Here is a 19,476-nt window from a genome sequence, read left to right on the forward strand (position 1 = left end):
CCACAATGATGTGTCATTTTCCAATACAAATTATCCTGAAATAAAGCCTAAAAGAATATGGTTTAACAAAGTTCTTCAGCAGAATCACAAAAATCTACAAGTTCTTTCTTGCATTCCTTAATGTTTACTGGAATCTGAAGCAAAACCATTTTTTTTGTGAACAACAGTTTTAGTGATATGAAGGTGGTGGGGGGGATACAGACATATCCATGGACATCCATTACAGAAGTGGTACAATGAAAATACCTTACAACACAAGAGCATTACAACTATATTAGAGTGAAATAATTCAGTAGCAGGTGTACAATTGAGTCCTTCAGCTATTGACTCTTTTCCAAAAAATAAGATTGGATTAAAAGTTTTTCCAGGCTTCAACAGTTGCTGGCCGAGCCTTGTTGAGTCGTACAGTAGTATGTTCCAGACTGTCAATGTTAATAAGGCTGTGGAAACAAAACAATTTCATATACATATCAGGAAAAAACAATACTCAATTATTGTTTTCTTTGCACTGGGCTTTGGGCTTCTCAAATTTCTTTGTTTCTGGTGGTAAAGGAATTGTATCCAGTTCTTCTTGAGAAGGAGGAATGTACATTGTGTATTTTCCATTTCCACTCACTGCTTTTAGCTGCTGGCTGGTGCATCCACTTAGAATGTTAATTGTATAACGATCGTATATCGTGAGTATACAGTTTATTTATATTTAAACATCTATGTTGAATGTTACTGATTGTACATTACTGCTTCTGTTCTTTTACATTTCTACATTTCTGTGCTGCTATGTCAAAGTAAATTTCCCCTACAGCAGATTGATAAAGTTATATCTGTTGTGGTGGCAGCCCGGCTGACGGTGAGTGTCCTGGTTTTTTCACCCTTTTTTGTCTGTGATTCTGTTTCTTCCCTGGTTTTCTCTGTTCTCTGCCTGCCCCCCTGTGTCTCCTCCCCTGTGTGTGCTCTCCCTCTCTCTCCCAGCCACCTCCTCTGCCTGCCACACCTGCCAATAGTCAGCCTCATCTCCCACAGTATTTCTGCCCCGGCTCTCCACTCCATCCTGGCTTGATCGTCCTTGCCACTCGACCTCTCAAGCTTGCGCACTCATTCAGCAACTTGTTTATTTCCCTGTGCTTTGTCCCTGCAGTGTCACTAACCCTGTCTTTCTGTCTGTTTCCCTCCCAGGTTCACTCCCCCTCATCCTCTATTCTGTTGGCTGGGCTCGTCCTCCGGTCCTCTCCTCTCCGGACTTTCCCCACGGCGTCCTCCCTGTTCTCCTTGTGCCTCCTCTCTTCCTCGGCCCCAGTGTCCCCCGGCTCTCTGGTCCCAGTCTCCTCGGTTCCCCGTGCCCATTTCTCCCCGGCATCCACCTCTCCCTCCACTCCAGTCCATCACCCCCTTTTTCCTTCAATAAACCTCCTTCCCTTTGAGAGTTGCGTTCGGGTCCTCTCTGTCCCCACACCACACCATCGTAACAATATCTGATCTTATCTTAGGATATTCTGATTATACGTGAGGTGGTGCTTTCTATTGCTGTCATCACTGACCTACCTTACCCAGGGTATATACAGGAAACCTGAAGTAAAATTCAAAACCTTTAAGACCTGTTTCAAGACTTTTTCAACATATTTTAAGACTGCTGCGCTGGTATTTTTGGCTATGCAAAAAAAATGAATCAATTCACCTGCAGTTTTAGCAGACATACTCTTTGGGCGAACAGGAAATTTCACATCAACAAAATATCTACAAAATTAATAGCGATTAAGACTTTTTAATGGCCTAAATTTATTACGTTTTAAGACTTTTTATGACAGCATGTTACCACAATATCTTCTCTATTTTCCTTCCCGTCATGTGATTTAGGATATATTTTCTAAAATAAATGCATAAAATAGTACTTTAGCAGTTTTATATAAAAGCTGGGTATTTTAGCTTTTTTCATGGATAACAATTTTGCCATGAGGGGGTGGTGATGGCGCAATGGATAAGACTATGCCTTTGGTGTGAGAGACCCAGGTTCAATCCCCCATTGTGACCCTGAGACACTTAACCCCTAGTTGCTCCAGAGGCGTGCGACCTTTGACATCTATAGCAATTGTAAGTCGCTTTGGATAAAAGCGTCAGCTAAATGAATAAATGTAATGAATCCAGGTTTATAGACTATAACTTGTACTTTATATGCAAACTATATATTCTTTCTCAAATCGTTCCCAGCATTTTTAACATTAGGCTACTTTTGTTGTTTTGTAGAGCACACTGAAGTGTGCCTTAAGGACAAACAGTGGATTAATTCCTATTTTCCTTTGGATATTTGAATCATATTATAACGTGAATGTTATTGTGTCCACCTTCTGTAGCCCTTAATATCATTAGTCATCAAACAATTTTGTAGTTTCTATATTTTTTGTTGTTAATCTCTCAATACTATAGAAAATTAAGAGGCGGCACCATTACTTTGTCTCACACAGGGACATCACTGTGTTGGATATTTAGATGGCATCAATATTTATCTTAAATAATGTATTATTATTATTATTATTATTATTATTTAATAATTAAGGTGAGAGATGGCAGGTGTTTAAAAAACCCAAATAGATCACTATGAAACATTCCTCGTTGATTACTTACATTAAGACAATATTTTTCTGTATTACAGGTTTTCTGTAATGTTATGTTTAAATATGCAAATGAGGCAGTATGTAATAAAATATGCGCTAATTTGCATCAACTTCAAGAACTAAAATCTGAACCCTGAAATAAATCAAAATTCCATCAATTGTCAACCGCTTATCCTGCGTCACAGGGGCTGGAGCCTATCCCAGCAGACATCAGGCGAAAGGCGGGGTACACCCTGAACAGGTCGCCAATCCATCGTAGTTTAAGTCAAAATTGTTTTATTTTGTTGGCACATTATACGTAAATGTTTTACAAAGGGGATTTTGGATATCTCTTTTTATTATTTCATAAATCAACAGGCATACAAAAAATTATAACTGGAAATTTTAGGCTCAGATTATGAGGAAAAACTCATTTTGAAAAAACATCCTGTAAAGATAAGTACTGTAGAGTTCTACACATTTTCATTGCATCAATGTTTATAATTTACAGACATAGTATGGAATCAAATTCTTAACAACAACAATATGTAACATCTCAAACACATCAGATCTGATTTCTGAGTAAAAGTTTGTTGATGTTTGAACCGACACACTTTCACACAGAAACAGACAGAAACACCTACAGAAAGCTAAAGTAGGAAGTGTCAAATTACACCAAGTGACAGATCTAAACCAATCACATTGTTAGAAATCAACACTAGCCAATCGGATTTCACATTTTGTTTAAATCTGGATTACAATTGTTTAGTTGCACTCTTTGCTTTGTCATGAAACAGATGAGAGGGTCTGGCTGCTCTGCCTGTTCTCCTCAGAGTTAACTGAACTGGGTTCAGCAGGCCAGACTGGGAAGCCGTTGTGGCCCCAGGGTCCGTCCAGGTGGGGAGTAGAGCCAAAGGGAAGTGAGCTTATGCTGCTGTTTTAATCAGTGAGGTGTCTGAGGACACAAAAGTTCAGCAAGATCACAAATAAACAACCTCAGCTCCATGAGGCCCCTGTGATCCCAACAATATGCTAAAGGGCCTATGTGCACGTCATGTAGCAAACAGTTCAGCTTTCTTTATAACCACATGACACCTTCCCCACTCCCTCAGTGGGGCGGGTCCACTGTCAAAGAGTAAAACATCTACAAAACAGAAAGAACAGGTCAGTCTTGTTTCACATTTATCATCTCTGCTGCTAAATGTCTGACTCAACCTGACATTCAGCGATCAAGAGGTTATCACTGTTGATCACCATAGGTGGTCAGCTGTCAACAGAAACTACAGAGCAGGACAAAGTCTGATGTCAGGTTCATCAGCTCTGCTGTCATGGTCGCTTTAACATCAGCACCATTCCTGGCTTTGTTCACATGTTCATGGATCTTGGTTCTGTGTCAAGGTAAGAGGAGTGTGTGTGTGTGTGTGTGTGTGTGTGTGTGTGTGTGTGTGTGTGTGTGTGTGTGTGTGTGTGATTCATACATGTCATCAATTACGGAAATACGATTCACATAACGTGCGTCGACTCATCGCTGCAGCTTGTTGTGTGGTGTGTTGTTTACGACATATTCATTATATTATTGATTCAAATATATGTTGTAGAATTTGACTCAGCCGAATTACAGAATTTGTAACCTCCTAAAGTTTATTATGAGCTGACTTGTGAACAGAGTCTCCACCTCTGACCTCTGTTCCTGTCCAGCACTGTAGTTTACTGTGTGGACGGATGGACAGCAGAGACCAACATGTGTCCTCTCCCCTCTCGTGGTGTCTGTCCATGCAGATCCAGCAGCTTCATTTGTCTCTCTGAGAAGTAAAGCAGTTTCATACTGTAGGGACTCTTTCCTCAGTAGAAGTAGTTCAGACACAGTCTGAGTAGAGGACGGACAGACTGGGGACACATTTGGAAAACAAGGACAAAGATTCAAAGCTTCTAGGAAATAATAAACTTCACTTGTTTAATATTTCAGCTGTTTGTTACATTAGTTTAGCCTTAGCTTCTTAGCCTCAGCTAACTTGGTCATGTCAAACTAGGCGGGCGTGATTCCTACAACCTCAGCTCTACTCACAACCCGCCTCTTTGCCCATTTTTTGTTATCCGGCAGTAGTGATGGCAAGTTCGACTCTTTTGACAGACTCGAATCTTCAAATCTCGTTCATTAAAATGAACTAATCTTTTTTGAGTCATTTCATTCATTTGAACTAGGCTGGTTACCCAGATAGCAGCTGACTCTGGGCCGAATCCGCCTCCAAACCGGCAGATCCGTGTAACAGTCACGCCCGTTTTACTGCCCCGTTCCGGATACGGCCCGCATGTAGTCTGTGTGCACTCAGGATCGGGCGTGAGCCTCCATCAGTCGGCGGAATCATAATAGTTCTGGCCCGGACTCGTCGGAACGAGCGCGCGAACTGTTTCTTTCTTTGGATCAGTTCGGACTGGAGGCTTTGTGGACAGAGTTTATAACAGTAAGTTGAACGATGTTACAGTCAAACAGTTTAGTGTGATTGTTTTTAATAGTGGTGTAATGCTTGTTAACATCGTCACATCGGAATGTTTTGACCGGGTTTTAACTTCTTAAAATGGCTAAAACTGTTGAAGAGTCATTGGCTAACGTTAGCTTTTTAGCTGGGTTAGCTAAATTAACTGAATGAACGGATAGCTAAGCTAGCTAGCATTAATAAACAACTTTGTGTGCAGCTAGCATAAAACATTAATGCTGTTTAACGTTAGTTAATTTACAACGATGCTGTAACGTTAGTTTCCAACAGCACCAACTGACAGCACCTGTCTCCTTTTTAGGTTCAATCTTTTCTTCAGCCCTGGATTAATAGGGTAAGTTAAGTTAATGTAAGTATTTTTTCTGGCTTTGATTTGATCTTGGCTATAGTTGAGCATAACGTTATAAAGTTATGGTAAGTTAAGTGTTTAAAAAATCAAAGCCATCTAAAGAAGTTGGAATTTTCATCTGACATTAATCAAAACGTAAATTCATTATGACAAATAAGGTCTATGGGCGGGAAATCTCCTCTCTACGTGTCTTTTCATTGACTTTGTATGAAATCACACTGCGGTATATGGTTGAGGAGCAGTTCCTGATTCATTCTGGATATTTATTTGGGGCGTTTTCCGAGGGATATAGTGTGCTATGTTAAGCTTACCAAGTGTTTACCCTCAGATTTCTGTCAGGAGCTGTAAGAAATGTTATTTTGTCTAGAGGCTGATGGTTCTCAGTAATTCATCAAATTTTACAGTTAAAAATTACAATGAGGTTCATGATATCAGTACACTGAGATGGCTGGAAGTGGTACAATCAGCATTACTCGTTCTTTTTAATTTGCCTCACATTTTCTCTTGTTGTTGCTGGCTTTGTACATAACGTTACTACCACTGGGGTTTGTTCCAAAATCACAATGCAGTGCAAACCTGTAACATTAGCAGAGCTGAGCTCCTGGGGTCATTTGTCATGCAGGGTAACGTTACCCACTGGGTCTTAAAATAATTTAAAAACTCATTGAATTTAATATTCTCAAAATAAGTCTCTTACATTTATTTACAAAGGTCTTAATTTTTTTGTTGTCCTTTTCATATGATTATATAGATACAGGTAACGTTACACATAACTGTCAAATGTATAAAATGTTTTGTGTGTTTTTACTACTTTTTACATTTTGTCTGACTTCCGGTCAGCTCTGCTGTACTAGTAACTTCACCACTGATCTGCATACAGTGCTCTTTCATCCTTATTTTAGCAACGTTCACAGATAACATTCTGTTAATAGTATTTACTGTTCAATCTTGGAATATACATTCAGTGGTTTTCTCAAACAGATTAATTGGAAAGGAGTAAAGGGAAAAGAAATATTTTAAAGAAATGCTGACAAGAACACTGTTGATGTTCTAATGTAAGTATTTTAGTATATGTATTATATGTGGAGGTGACTAGTAGATGAACTAGGAGGGCAAAAATCTAAATAATCATTCATTAGTTGTAATCGCGGTAAAATGTTCTCTTAATTGGGATTTTGATTTTAGGTCAAATCTTCCAGCCCTAGTCTAGTCCAGCCCCCTTTAAAATTACTAATCTCTGTGGATGTTATGTAATTTGTGATTTCCATTATCAGTTGAGTAATCACACATTCTTTTATCCTTTGCAGAAATGAACACATCGGCCATCCCCCACTCTTCCACTACTGATGATTTGATGGGTGTCATGTGAGGGTTATGGCATTCCCACTTCTCCACTTGCCTCATCAGTGTTTCCCGTAAAGCCACCAAAACAATGTGTATGAACATTTTACAGTTTTCTGGGTTTCACATGACTAGTTGGAGTTGGATATTGTATTATAAAATCTTTATTATTTATACCATGGTCATGGAAAATGGTTAAAATCTAATGGCTGGCAGTAATCATCTATCAAGACAAACTTATCGCTTGTCGCTAATTAAAACGTTATCTTGTGTGTTTAGGCCGTAGAATCTCGTGTGTCTCCTGGCTTTAGCTTTATATGTAGAGTATGGTATCATGAGTGTGGTATATATCTTCTCATCTCTCTCAGGGAGAAAGAAATCTTACTTTCTTACTATCATCATTACTAATGGTACACTACACTATGCAAGACTGATAGCAATGTCAATGTATTGAGCTTTTTAACTAAGCCACACTGTTGCTATTATTAGAGTTTAATACTTCTGCATTCATTTAAAAATAACACCTGTGTCATAGGTGTGTGGTTACTGTACGGTTACTAGAAACTAATCACCTGCACCTGCAAGTCAACTGGAGTGAAGTTTCTTGTTCCTACAGTTGTTAAAGACAGAAATGAGCTGTAAAATGTGTTTATTAGATTGAATGTTAGTTTGGCAATTATCTACTTTGTTTTAAGTTTCTGTCCTCTCTTTTTATCTCAGACATTTCAAATATTTTAAATAAAATTTAAAATGCGTATTTTAAATAAAATTTAAAATGTGTCACTCGTGCGTTCTATCACTTTCTTTGTTGAAATTCTGTGTAGGACAAATAGAAACAGTCTTTGTAACAGAGTGTAACAGTAGTTTTGACTGTCCATGCTTTTTAAATTCAAAAGAAAAAAGTAATCGAGTTTAAAATGCAAGGAAAACGAAAATGAAAGAAACAAGAAATCTTAGTGTACCTTAGTGATATACAAGTCACTATTTGTTATACATTATATAAACTATCCCAGTAATAATAATAATAATAATAATCCTTATTGTAGAGCACTTTTCAAAAACAAGTTACAAAGTGCTTTAACAAGTGTAAAGAATAATACAAAAAAAAAAAACAAGACCCAGTAACCCTTTGGCTTCTCAGACAGAAAGGATATACCTTAACTGTTATCTAGTAGTAGGATCCATAGCACTTGGTGTGTCATGCACAACATCTGATGGTAAAAACTTTAACTATCCCTTTAACAAAAAAAAACATATTTTTGTATATGTTTTGTGGGTATAGATCAAGGTTATGAAAGAGGCCTGAGGTGGTGTGAATCCAGGCCAGAACTAATAAATGGAGCTGGCCCAGTGCCAGTCCAGATGTGAAAACCGGATCCTCAACAGTATCTTAGAGACTATCTTCATAGTAAACATTAATTATATTAGAGCAGTAGACTCTGCGAGGTGGAGGAGCAGTGATGCTAAAGAGTACTGAGTGGACCATGGTGAGATAGAAAACAACACATGATTGTAAACGCCTATTATAATCTACCATTTATAAGAAATCATACTTAAAATGTTCAATCATTTTCTTTCCCTTCTTTCAGTGTCTGCATCCTGTCTTAGCTTATGAGTTTATTTCCAGACAACAATTCAGGTTTATTTACCCACATTAATACAACATAGTGGCTGAATGCACCATATTGGTGAACACTCGATTCTACTGGATATGTTTACTCTAATTACATAATTACTTTGTACAAATTCAGATCACATCATCATCACAGTTCCTGTATGTGAGAACTGTTTGAAAAAATAAAAACATTCACTAACTAACAAACTATCTTGTAACTGATGCCAACATCAGCTGCAAAAAGCTGTTAATGAAGTTCCAAAATTTAACAGTACATAACTTTCTCAATCAAACGTGTAGCCATTTAGAAGAAAGGTTGAATTGAGAGCAATCATCTACAACCAAGTCCAGCTGCTCCAGATTCAACTTTTCTTGGATAAACATGACCTGGATGAATCTTTATAGATGTGTAGGTTTGTCTAACCCTCTCTCTCGTTTGTTCTCCCTCTCTCAGCACAAAAATCACAGGGGGTTCAGTGGAGCCTGAAGATGATCTGCAGTGATGTTTTTAATAAACCAAACTATTGTAAGACAGTACATAGGGGAAAAAAACACTTACCATGCTGAGTTTATTGGAGATTTATTACATTAATACATGACAACCATTGATAGTCACCTGTCTGTTCTATCTGAAGTCATAAAGATTACAAGTCATTGAGATCAATTAACCCTGGTACCATGGGATTACGAAAAGGAATGTTAGAAAGGTAAATCTGATCTGAATTTTAAACATGAAGAATAACACACTATCGAATGTAAGGTTAGCCAAAAAATGTCAACAAAGTAGGTGCTTGTTACTGTCAAACCTATATGTCCTTATTTAAAAAAATAAATACTTATGTAACTACATAAACGTGTCATTGTGCTGTACAAATATTGTAAAAAATTGTATAAAATGACGAAAAATCACTTAAAATCAGCCTTTTGAAGTTTCTCTCGCTCATTTTCACTTGCCCGCCTAGGACTTCCAGGAACTATCTGCGGTCTCCATGAACCATGTGACGATGTAGCATTTTGGACCCCCACTGACGCGACTCTCTTGTTAAAGGCCTCTACGTGATACTAATCAAGTGGACCCACCTCGCAGCCAGATTCACATCCAGTTTGTTCCCAAGCGGTAATGAGACATGTAGAGTTTCAATATAAAAATGAAATGTTTAACACTGAGGAACAAACTTTCACTGTTTGGGACTGTGAGCTGCACTTTGTCTGAGCTCTGAAGTTAACATGTCTGGGTATACAGGGTGCATCATCTCTGGGATTCGCTCGCCATTTGAACCCAGTGAAGAGTTGACCTCTACAAAAATCAGTCTGCACATATAGTGCAGAATAAATCTGATAAATCATCACAGTCAATGTTATTCAAATAAGATCTCGTCACGTTTGTCAAAACTCAATCTCATCACCCTGTTGTGTTCTTAAGTTTTACATTGTTATAACGTTACCAAACTGTACCAGGTAGCATTTAAGCCATCACTACTATGAATTCATGAAATTTCTCCATCTCTCAGCATTACATTACATTAAATTACAACCAAAAAATACTGAACAGAAGGGGGGCTTATAAATATGCTCCTCAATACAGCTCCTTAATCAAAAGTGATTTTAAATACGCCTAGTAAAAGTTCAATATATAAAATTAATATGTGGGGTCAGCGTTGATAATTATCCAAATTAGAGGCAAATTATGGGAAATGCTGCTACCAACCCCCTTCACCCCCACACAAAGCAGTCTGTCCCGACTTTTTAACTGACATCATATCCATAACAGCAGCAAGGAGTGTGGTTTTTACAAAGCATATAGCCTAGGCCTAATGTTTCTTAACGCCACCGGATGAAATAAAAAAATAAAGCGAGTAAATCCCGACTTTTAAAAAGCAGTTTGTGTAGCCTTACATGTAGCCTGTTTATAAGAGCAGTAACACTCTCTCCGGACAAGTCCAACCATCAGTGGCAGCAGCTGTTTCTCTCTGTAAATTTCAAGTCACTGTGCTGCTTCAGCAAATGCTTCAATAAATAAATGTAGAAATGTTCGCGGTTGAAAGCTTTTTGCTGGTCGCACAGAGTTTACAATAGACGACAATGTTCTTTGCATCTTAGACTGTGACACAATAATGGCAGCAGGTACTTACAGCTGTGGAAACAGTCTAAACTGTCTAACAGCAGACATGAACAACAAAGTCTGGTCCCGCTGAACTGCCGCACAATCGTGGATTCACATCAAGGAAGGTGCGTTCAGTAACCAGTAACGCAGCGTTACTTGCCTTAGTAACTAATATTACTGTTTTAGAAAAGTAATTAGTTACACTACTTAGTTACTGGGAGAAAAGTAATAAGATTACTGCCCAACACAACAGTTCACAACATCCTCCAACTGCTTTTAACCTACAGTGTATGGTTTTAACCCACCTATTTAAGCTAGCTTCACGCTGCACTTTTAGCTCTCTACTAAAGGTTACAAACTATACTCACCGGAGTTTCCAAGGGAAAAAAACTCCTTCGGCAAATGACGTCAATAAAAAATCCCTAGTGATGGTGTTTTTACACTTAAGACCCACTTCTGGGCCAGTGTGATCTCATTTTTCCAACTCCGTCTTAGCCCGCTTCTCTCTGTTCGGTGCAATTTGGCACTAAAGTGAGCGCACACTGCAGAGACTACTGGATGCGCCGAGGGTCAAACTAGCGCTGCTTTAAGGCCCATATTTTTTATGTGGGCTACAGTCTATGGTAAGGAGGAGACATGGTTGAGAAGGAACCATACTTTCACCTGTTTCCTGTATTACAATATTGAGTTTTTTTATTCGTTTGCCTATGAAACGCAAGTAACATTCAGTTTCAAAACGTTATTCACTAGTTTTATTTTGAAAGCCTAACCGGACGTTGCATATTATTGTTGCTAACTTGACTGCCAGACGTCCAAAAACAACACTAAAGGGGTGTTAACCATAGACTGTATACAAAGGTGTTAACCCAGGCCGTGAAAAAGCTGAGACTTAAGAAGCCTAACTGAGACTTTTTTCAATCTCATTGTAATGCTAAAGTCGTCCTTACTTTAGAGGGGACATACTTATTAAATAATTTCCTTAAATTTTCTACATTATCGTATGAACCATAGGCACATATATATGGTTTTTCATTAGAATGATACCTTTTATCAAATACAATCAGTAAGCACATCATTGATGAGCTGGTAGTGATAGATGATCTGTCTCAGAGATATGGTATTAGGCCTGTAACGGTGAGGCTTTTCCACGCCACCAGTAACGTTAGCTGGGGCATCTTTCGGGTAAGTCTTTAGTCGCTTTCACACTGCCCAGTTTTCCGGGATTATGACGCCAATGTCGCGGCTCGCTGCGCTGTGTGAAAGGTACCGAGCCGGAAAGCGGGGTCCGATTTGATCCGCCTCTGAGCCGGGAATGTTGGTAGTAACAGAGGCAGAGCGATGTCTGTGTGAAAAGCCATAGCCGGCATGCCGGAACAGGAGTTTCAAGGTGTTGTGTTACCAGTCCCTTTTTTTATCGGTCTAAATCCACCGACTACAGCTGCACCACGGCTTTGTTATTAAGCATATTATATACGAGCTTCTATGTGGAGGGTGGACCCCCCAGACCCCACCACTTGTTAAGTGCAGCAGCCAAGAAAACAGTTTCTGGGAGGAACACTCACTTGTTAAGTAAATATAATTACTATTCACATGGCTTTTTTGTTACCTGGGGAAGTAATAAAATTGTTATTTTTCATTCAATTATGTACTTTTTCTAGTTTTTTAATAACAATAGTAACATCCATCATCAACCGCTTATCCTGCGTACAGGGTCGCGGGGGGTGCTGGAGTCAATCCCAGCTGACATTGGGCAACAACAATAATATTAATCAATATCAATAATATTCAGAGGAAATAGCCAACATCTTTTTTGATGTGGGGATGAGGACCGACCCGGACAATGGATAGGGGGGCCCTGACCCAAAAACGCTGCTCTGATATAACCAGCAGCATCACAGCCATTGATCAATATGGCTGCAGAACACACAAATACTGCAAATTTTGTAAAACTTCCACAGAACACACAATGAATTTGTCCTGATAAAACTACCTCACACCACATGAAGACACAAAACTGTCTGAGGGTCAGCTGGTTGGCTGAAAGTCATGAGAGTACATATTCTAGAAAACTGGTTGAACTCCTCTCCAAACATTGAACATAACCTAAAGAGCAGCACAGATCATCAACCTGGATATGAATTAAATAATATGTAAACAAAAAAAATAACGGTCACACAACAAATGTTTTTGAGTGGCTTTACTTGCCGTTAGCCCAGACAGATGATGAGGCAAAGTTGTAGAAACCTTGTCAATGAGCATCATAGCAAGCAAATCACTGAAGCCATATTCTCCTGCACAAAATATGAATTTGAGAGGGAAAGGACTTGATTACTTTTACAATATGTATTTGCAACCAACAGCTCTATAGACATTTGTAAGTGTCTAATACAATTTAACTTTTAGAATCACAAGGCAAGAACAATCAGAATCACATGTAAAATTACACAATAGTATATTAATGACCCTGAAGTGATTTCCATTTCCCACAAAAAACAGGACAGCAAAATGTAGGCATTCAGAGTTTTACTAAAATCAGATTTGAGTTTTTAAACTGGTTGTTTTGAACACCTAGTTACTGTCTGAGAACAGGGTTTGAAATGCTGCTGAGTTCACATGTGCTGTTTTATAGAGACCTGATCTCTGCTGCTTCCATCAAAAGATGTTTGAACAACAGGAAACATTACAAGTCCTGACTGGACGCTTTTCTCTTTCTGTTCAGAGACACAGGAGGTGACAGTGAAGCCTGGAGAGGACGCCACTCTTCAGTGTCAGAGTCACAGAGGTGCTGACATAGAAGTGATAAAGTGGATCAGAACTGACCTGAAGTCAGATGATGGTTATGTCTTCTTCTTCAGAGACAGAAGCTCAAATGAAAACTACCAGCATGAATCTTATCGTGGTCGAGTGGAGCTGAGAGATCCAGAGATGAAGGACGGAGACGCTTCTGTGATTCTGAAGAACGTCAACATCAACGACGCTGGAACATATGAGTGTCGTGTTAAAGGGGAAAATGAAAAAGGCAAAGCTGAACTCGTCACCATCGTGAGTCGAGTGTCTCTTTGTCTCTCAGGTGAGTGTGTAGAGCTCAGAGTGTCTCTTTGTCTCTCAGGTGAGCGTGTAGAGCTCAGAGTGTCTCTTTGTCTCTCAGGTGAGCGTGTAGAGCTCAGAGTGTCTCTTTGTCTCTCAGGTGAGCGTGTAGAGCTCAGAGTGTCTCTTTGTCTCTCAGGTCAGCGTGTAGAGCTCAGAGTGTCTCTTTGTCTCTCAGGTGAGCAACAGCTGATATCTCTCGCCTGTTTCTGCTCTGCAGGTCACACAGCTGGACACGAGAACAGAGGAGGCAAGGACGGAGGAAACAAGGAGGGAAATGTGGGACTGAAAGTTTGTTGTTGTTTGTCATTTGTTGTGATTCTTTTTGTTGGTGTTGTTTTTGGTGTTTGTTTTTTTTAAATAAGAACTTTACAAAATGTAGAGAATGCAAAGACAATAATTCAGACCAACCTGCTGCTCCTGAAAATGAGCCGATGCAGGAAGCAGAGCCAGCAGATGAGAATTAGTGAGTAAATGTGTCTCATGTGTCTCCCATGAAATAAATCCAGAAGTATCTAAAAGGTGGAGGCAGATGTGACTGACTGTAGCTGGATCATCAGCTGTGACTGTTTTCCAGCTGCAGTCAGATCATCAACATGTTTTTAAATGATTTCAAGTCTTTTTATGAAGGCTGTTGTAGAGACGTGTGATGAAGAGAGGATCCAGACTGAAGTCACTCTGGTTACTGTGGGGAGCAGTGATTGGTTGTTACTCTCTGGCTGCTGATTGGTGGACTGAACGTGCTGATGTGGACTTGACTTCATCTCTGATCTGTAATGTGTGTAACTTCAAAGTTTAAATAACTCAACCTTGACTTTTGGTTCTGTCACCTGAGGAAAATGGATTGCATTGGAGTTAGTTGACGGACACTGAAACACTTTTTCCTCCAGGATATTTTTCAGCAGAGGGGGCAGGCCAACATTTGTCCCTTGTCAGCCCACTCTCTGGACAAATCATTTCATACATTTTCAAAACTGAAACACCTATCTAATCATCAAATAAAATAATCACCTCGGCTGCTTTGACTCATCTCAGTTTTGCCTTCATCTCTGCTGTCTGTCTCATGTTCACCCATGTCAGAGTTAGTACTGCGGCCGCCGAGTGCGTATCACCAGTGTGTCTTTACTGACGTGTCAAACTAAAAGCCTTCACAGAGTCGTGTAATTGTGACTTCATGACATTTCATAAAAATCTGAAGCAGTGTTTGCAGTAATTTAAACAGTACACAGAGGAAACCCTGCTGAAGTCCTGGCATGAGAACGTGTTGTTTCCTTCTTAAAGCAGAAAGTCAGAGTTTGAAGCTCCTGATCAGCTCTGAGTTCAACAGCAGCTGAAACACTTTGCCTCCACATTTGGGATTCAAATCAGTCAGTCAAACATCTTTTGATCAGAAATACTGCAGACTGTATCATGAGGGAGGAGACAAGTTTTCCTGCTGCTGCTCAAAGACACAAAGTTAAACCTGCTTTAATTTCAATTTATTTTGTGGAGTCAGGAAGAGAAAACAGTGTGCTGTTACCTTTCAAACTGAAGTATCACCACATAAAACATTTAACAGGCAGTAGATGATGAGCTGTGATCAACATGTTGCCAACAGACAGACGTCATGTTAAATAAGTAATGTTTGTTTTCTGCATCACAGTCTCATCAGGAACCAGCCTGTCATGTGTTAACATCACATTCAGGTCCCTCAGTGTTCAGAGAAACAAACAAATAATCATCTATAATAATATAAATATAACTACCTGCTGACCTTTGACAAACACAGAAGGTCAGTGAAGCCACCGTCTGAGGTTTCAGGGTAAACATGCTCAGTCGTGCTTTTTTGCCTCCCAAATGAGATCGAGCTAGAAGGAAACATGATGATATTTGTTTTTTAGTTTCCTGCTTCAGTCCTTCACACTGGCAGTGCGACAGGTTACTCTGAACAAAGAGCTTTCACTATGGGGTGCTCACATACAAACGCAAAGTGAGCGTTCCGCATGGCTTGGTTACATGCAAAGTGAATGCAAAAACGCAAATCGATGCAGAAGATGTGTTTGGTGCGACACTTTGCTTGTTTGCGCGAGTTCAAAGTTTTCGCATGACGCTATGTTGCAAAAGCCTATTAACATTGAGACTGCCCGGACGTCACTGACGTAGGAGGTGAGGTAGGCGGCTGTACGTGGATCAGAAGAAATCAAAATGACTGACAGCGTCATAAATTTATGGAGACAGGACTGAAAAGGAGATCGTTTGGAGTAAGATGGGCTATCTGGACAAATGCGTGTCTGCTTGATTACAGCTGAGTTGTAATTTACTATGAATCAAGTTAGCACTAGCATTAGCACATTTCCAAAACCGAAGGGTTCCTTGCCGTCAAAACAAGTGAACAGTGTTCAACTCTTCATGTTTATGTGTGTTTCTTGTCAGAGGAAGGAGACTTTGAAGGAGAAGAAGATGGAGAGGGAGAAGTGCGTCAGCAGCAGGGCCAGTCAAAAGCTTGAAGGACTCTGCGGTCCTGTCTTTCCTCGACCCATTTGTTACACCGAGAGAGATGAGCAGTAACGTGGTGCGGGGGGTCTAGGAAGACAGAGGCAGCAGCAGGGCCGTCAGAGATCGCTGACGGATCGAGGTTTGTTTACGAGTGAAGACACACACAGCACGAGAATTAATAACAAAACATTCCTATAGATGCATAACGAATTGTTTTGTGAACAACTTCCACAATAACAACATCTTTCTGTGCTGCTGCGTACATTATATGAAACACTGTGCAGCGCAGTCTGCATGTAGACCATAGACTGCATAACGAAAGATGTAACCGGCACAGAATCGGATAGATGACAGCGATCAGTCCCAGTCACCTGAAAATGTTCAAGTCACCACCTTGAAAGCCTCTCTTCAGGTCAGATTCTCATACTGCAACACTTTCACCCATAGTCATAGCGTCACCTGCTGGCAACAGGAAGTGACCTTCAATGAAGCAGCCTATGCAGCGCGTTTTACCTACATGAACTAAATTTCTGTGGCACAACAGGAAGTGACTACTTCAATGCTGTGATGAATCACTTCTTGCAAGTTGGCCATATCTACTTCAAAACCAGCTCAGACCCTTAACACATTGGTGATGTCTTGTTGTAAAGGTTGTGAGTTTTGCTTCAATGGCAAAGTACCACGCTTTGCCATGAAACAGGAAGTAGTCATAACTTGCTTGATAATGGTCCCGCCCCAAACACATCTACACACCAATCTACATTTATAGTTGTAGCGCCACGTACTGGCAGCAGGAAGTAAACTCTGTCTGACACTCACTATTCAATTTAAATAAGATTTTCAAAATAAAAATAACAAAAATACTAATAATTTTCAAAAATAAGTTACAAAGTACTTTAACAAGTGCAAAGGCAATAAAACACATAAAAACTAATACACCAGAAAAGCAAGAAAACACTTAAATACATTTAAAAGGTATATATAAAATGAAGTATAATAAGAAGTATAATAACAATAACAATGTGTTCCACACGTGATGTACTGACACATACGTGACTGGCGCCACTGACTGACGCGTGACAATTCAGAACCCCGTCGGGAGAGCAACGGCACATCTGTGGTGCAAGGACCCGGCCATCGCTGCTTGCAGCTCTAATTTTTTTATTTACTTTTGGTGCATTTAATAGGATTTATTTATTTATTGAGCATTTTTTTATTTCTTCTAAAATTTAATTGGTACAAAACAAAAAACTAATGAAACAAACACAAATCAATAACCTTGTCAAAATCCCCCGACCAAAGAATGCCACATGTAGTGCTGACAAATTAAATTATATTGTTTCTCTCGCCTCGTTGCGGGCGCATTTTATTGACTTAGAGCATCCTGTTTGGGCGGTTACTCTTTCACAGGGATCATCCACACCAACTCTCAAGAACCTCAAGGACCTCTATTAAGTTTTGTTTTGCATCATAAAGCTGGCCTTTAATATAAAGGTAGAATGAGTTGGAATATTTGGGTTATATATGTATAACGTTAACAGAGTATATATAACTCTTATTCTTACTTTTCAAATTCTGTTATATTTCTATTCTACTATTATTTAAAGTGTATTTTCTTATCAGTTCTGTTGTATCTGGAGCTGCAGTAAAAAGTGATATTCCCCAGTGTGAGATCAAACATTTCTATCTCATCTTGAATATTCTAGTAGTTTTTCCACCCCTGCTGTTTGGTTGTCAGATGTCTTCTTATTTTTTTGTTCTTGCGCCAGTAATGCTTTTCTGTTGGATATCTGAAACACATTTTACCAGTGGTGTTCATGTATTCTGTGGCCCTCTCTCTCTATCACACAAACTTTACTTGGAGGGACTGCCTCTGTATATTAACGCCACAGAAGGTTATATTTGGGAACCCATTTCAGTTGTGTCTTGGAGAAACCTGCAAACCTGGAGCACTTCTTATTTTGAGACAGGGGTGACTCTGGGACCAAACCTTTAGGGGTGCTAAACTCCTCATGAGAATGTAGGAGTAACGGATTACATATATAAAGTAACTGTATTCCGTTACAGTACAGAAAACAACAGACATAATCAGATTACAGGTACGTTTTGTAAAAATTGTGATTACAAACAGGAAAACCAGGAAATATTTTCCATCAAATATGATCCAGTTTCAGCAAAATCAATGTGTTCCCCAGTGCAGGATGATTTATCAACATTTAAAATCGTTTTCCAGGAAATTACACAATCTAAAATATCTTCAAGAACACCTACAAAACAACATTTTTGTCATTGATGGGCCAGATGAAGTACAGGCCCAGTGCAAGGTAAATCATATAAAAACATTTAAATATCCATTTTGATTTCATGGGAATGGGATATTTTATAATTGTATGTTTCTCTAAAAATACATTGAGCAGACAAAACATCTTTGATACTCTCATGTTTATATTTGCGTATTTGGCATTGAAGTAATCCAAAAGTAACTAAAAGTACTTGGATTACATCACTGTTTACATTTAACAAGTAATTAGTAATTGTACAGGATTACATTTTGAAAGTAACCCTCCCAACCCTGACTGTGACCATCCACCAATTGGTCCCTGAGCAAGACACTTAACCCCTCGTTGCTCCAGAGGCGTGTGACCTCTGACACGTAAAGCAATTGTAAGTGACTTTGGATAAAAGCATCAGCTAAATGAAATGAAAATATCTGAAATGAATCTTTATTGTAACAAACCTGTTATTTCAAAACAGATGGCTAAAACATGGCTCAGTTGTGTGTTGGTGATAAAACACTTCACTGACAGGTTTCATTATTGCAGCAGTACTGCAAAACTAGAAGGACATATGAGGACACTCAAGCATTAAGCTGCATTAAAGGTTGAGGGAAAATCAAAGGCTCACTGTTGGTTGAAAATGTACAATGTATTAATATGGGTGCATTTGTAAAATTATTGATTTGCTGTAACTGACACTGAAAGCTAGAATGACCAGTCCTATTGGACAAATCATACATCTACCAAACAGCACAGCCAAGGCATCTTTTATTCCCAGAAGAACCTGAATGTGTCTGTGAGATGTTTTTAATAAAATAACCTGCTGGAACTGATCTAAAGTTTCTAGTTTACGTACAGATGCAGTAGAACAGTTTGTCACACTCTGCAGGACACTCACTTGGTGTCTCTGAAATATTGCTGCCACAGTTCAGTTTTCCTCTCTGGATGTTTCCTGGTGTAACTCTCACTTTGTGCTCTCAGCAGTGATGATGGAGCTCTTCTTTCATCCACAGGATTTTTTCCCTCCTGTGAACAAAGAGAAGCTCCTGCGCTGCCCCCTGCTGGCTTCCTGACTGCATGTTTATATGGAGCTTTCACCCAGAGTGCTTTGCAAAGTGCGTCTCATCACCTGATTGGCTAAATGTTCAT

The 19,476-nt window shown here is 39.3% G+C and overlaps 2 protein-coding genes across 4 annotated transcripts in view; one reads left to right on the plus strand and one right to left on the minus strand.

Moving 5' to 3' along the window:
- LOC119913142 (V-set domain containing T-cell activation inhibitor 1-like) overlaps nt 1-14,593 on the plus strand; it is a 39,249-nt gene extending 24,656 nt beyond the window's left edge. Inside the window, exons 1-3 of one of the 2 annotated variants that reach the window (XM_038732472.1) lie at nt 3,788-3,983; nt 13,209-13,559; nt 13,797-14,593. In XM_038732472.1, coding sequence (XP_038588400.1) covers nt 3,914-3,983; nt 13,209-13,559; nt 13,797-13,936 — 561 coding nt within the window. In that variant the 5' untranslated portion in view covers nt 3,788-3,913 and the 3' untranslated portion in view covers nt 13,937-14,593. Of the gene's footprint in view, nt 1-3,787; nt 3,984-13,208; nt 13,560-13,796 lie in introns of those variants that run through there. The other variant, XM_038732470.1, reaches the window with a different exon arrangement.
- The window catches only part of LOC119913138 (Fc receptor-like protein 5), a 135,462-nt gene that overhangs the window by 106,540 nt on the left and 9,446 nt on the right, over nt 1-19,476 (minus strand). The window lies entirely within an intron of this gene.

The sequence above is a fragment of the Micropterus salmoides genome, unplaced genomic scaffold (assembly GCF_014851395.1).
Source record: "Micropterus salmoides isolate LMB-PRFRI ecotype aquatic unplaced genomic scaffold, ASM1485139v1 Ms_hic_scaffold_2, whole genome shotgun sequence".
NCBI classification, from domain to species: Eukaryota; Metazoa; Chordata; class Actinopteri; order Centrarchiformes; family Centrarchidae; genus Micropterus; species Micropterus salmoides.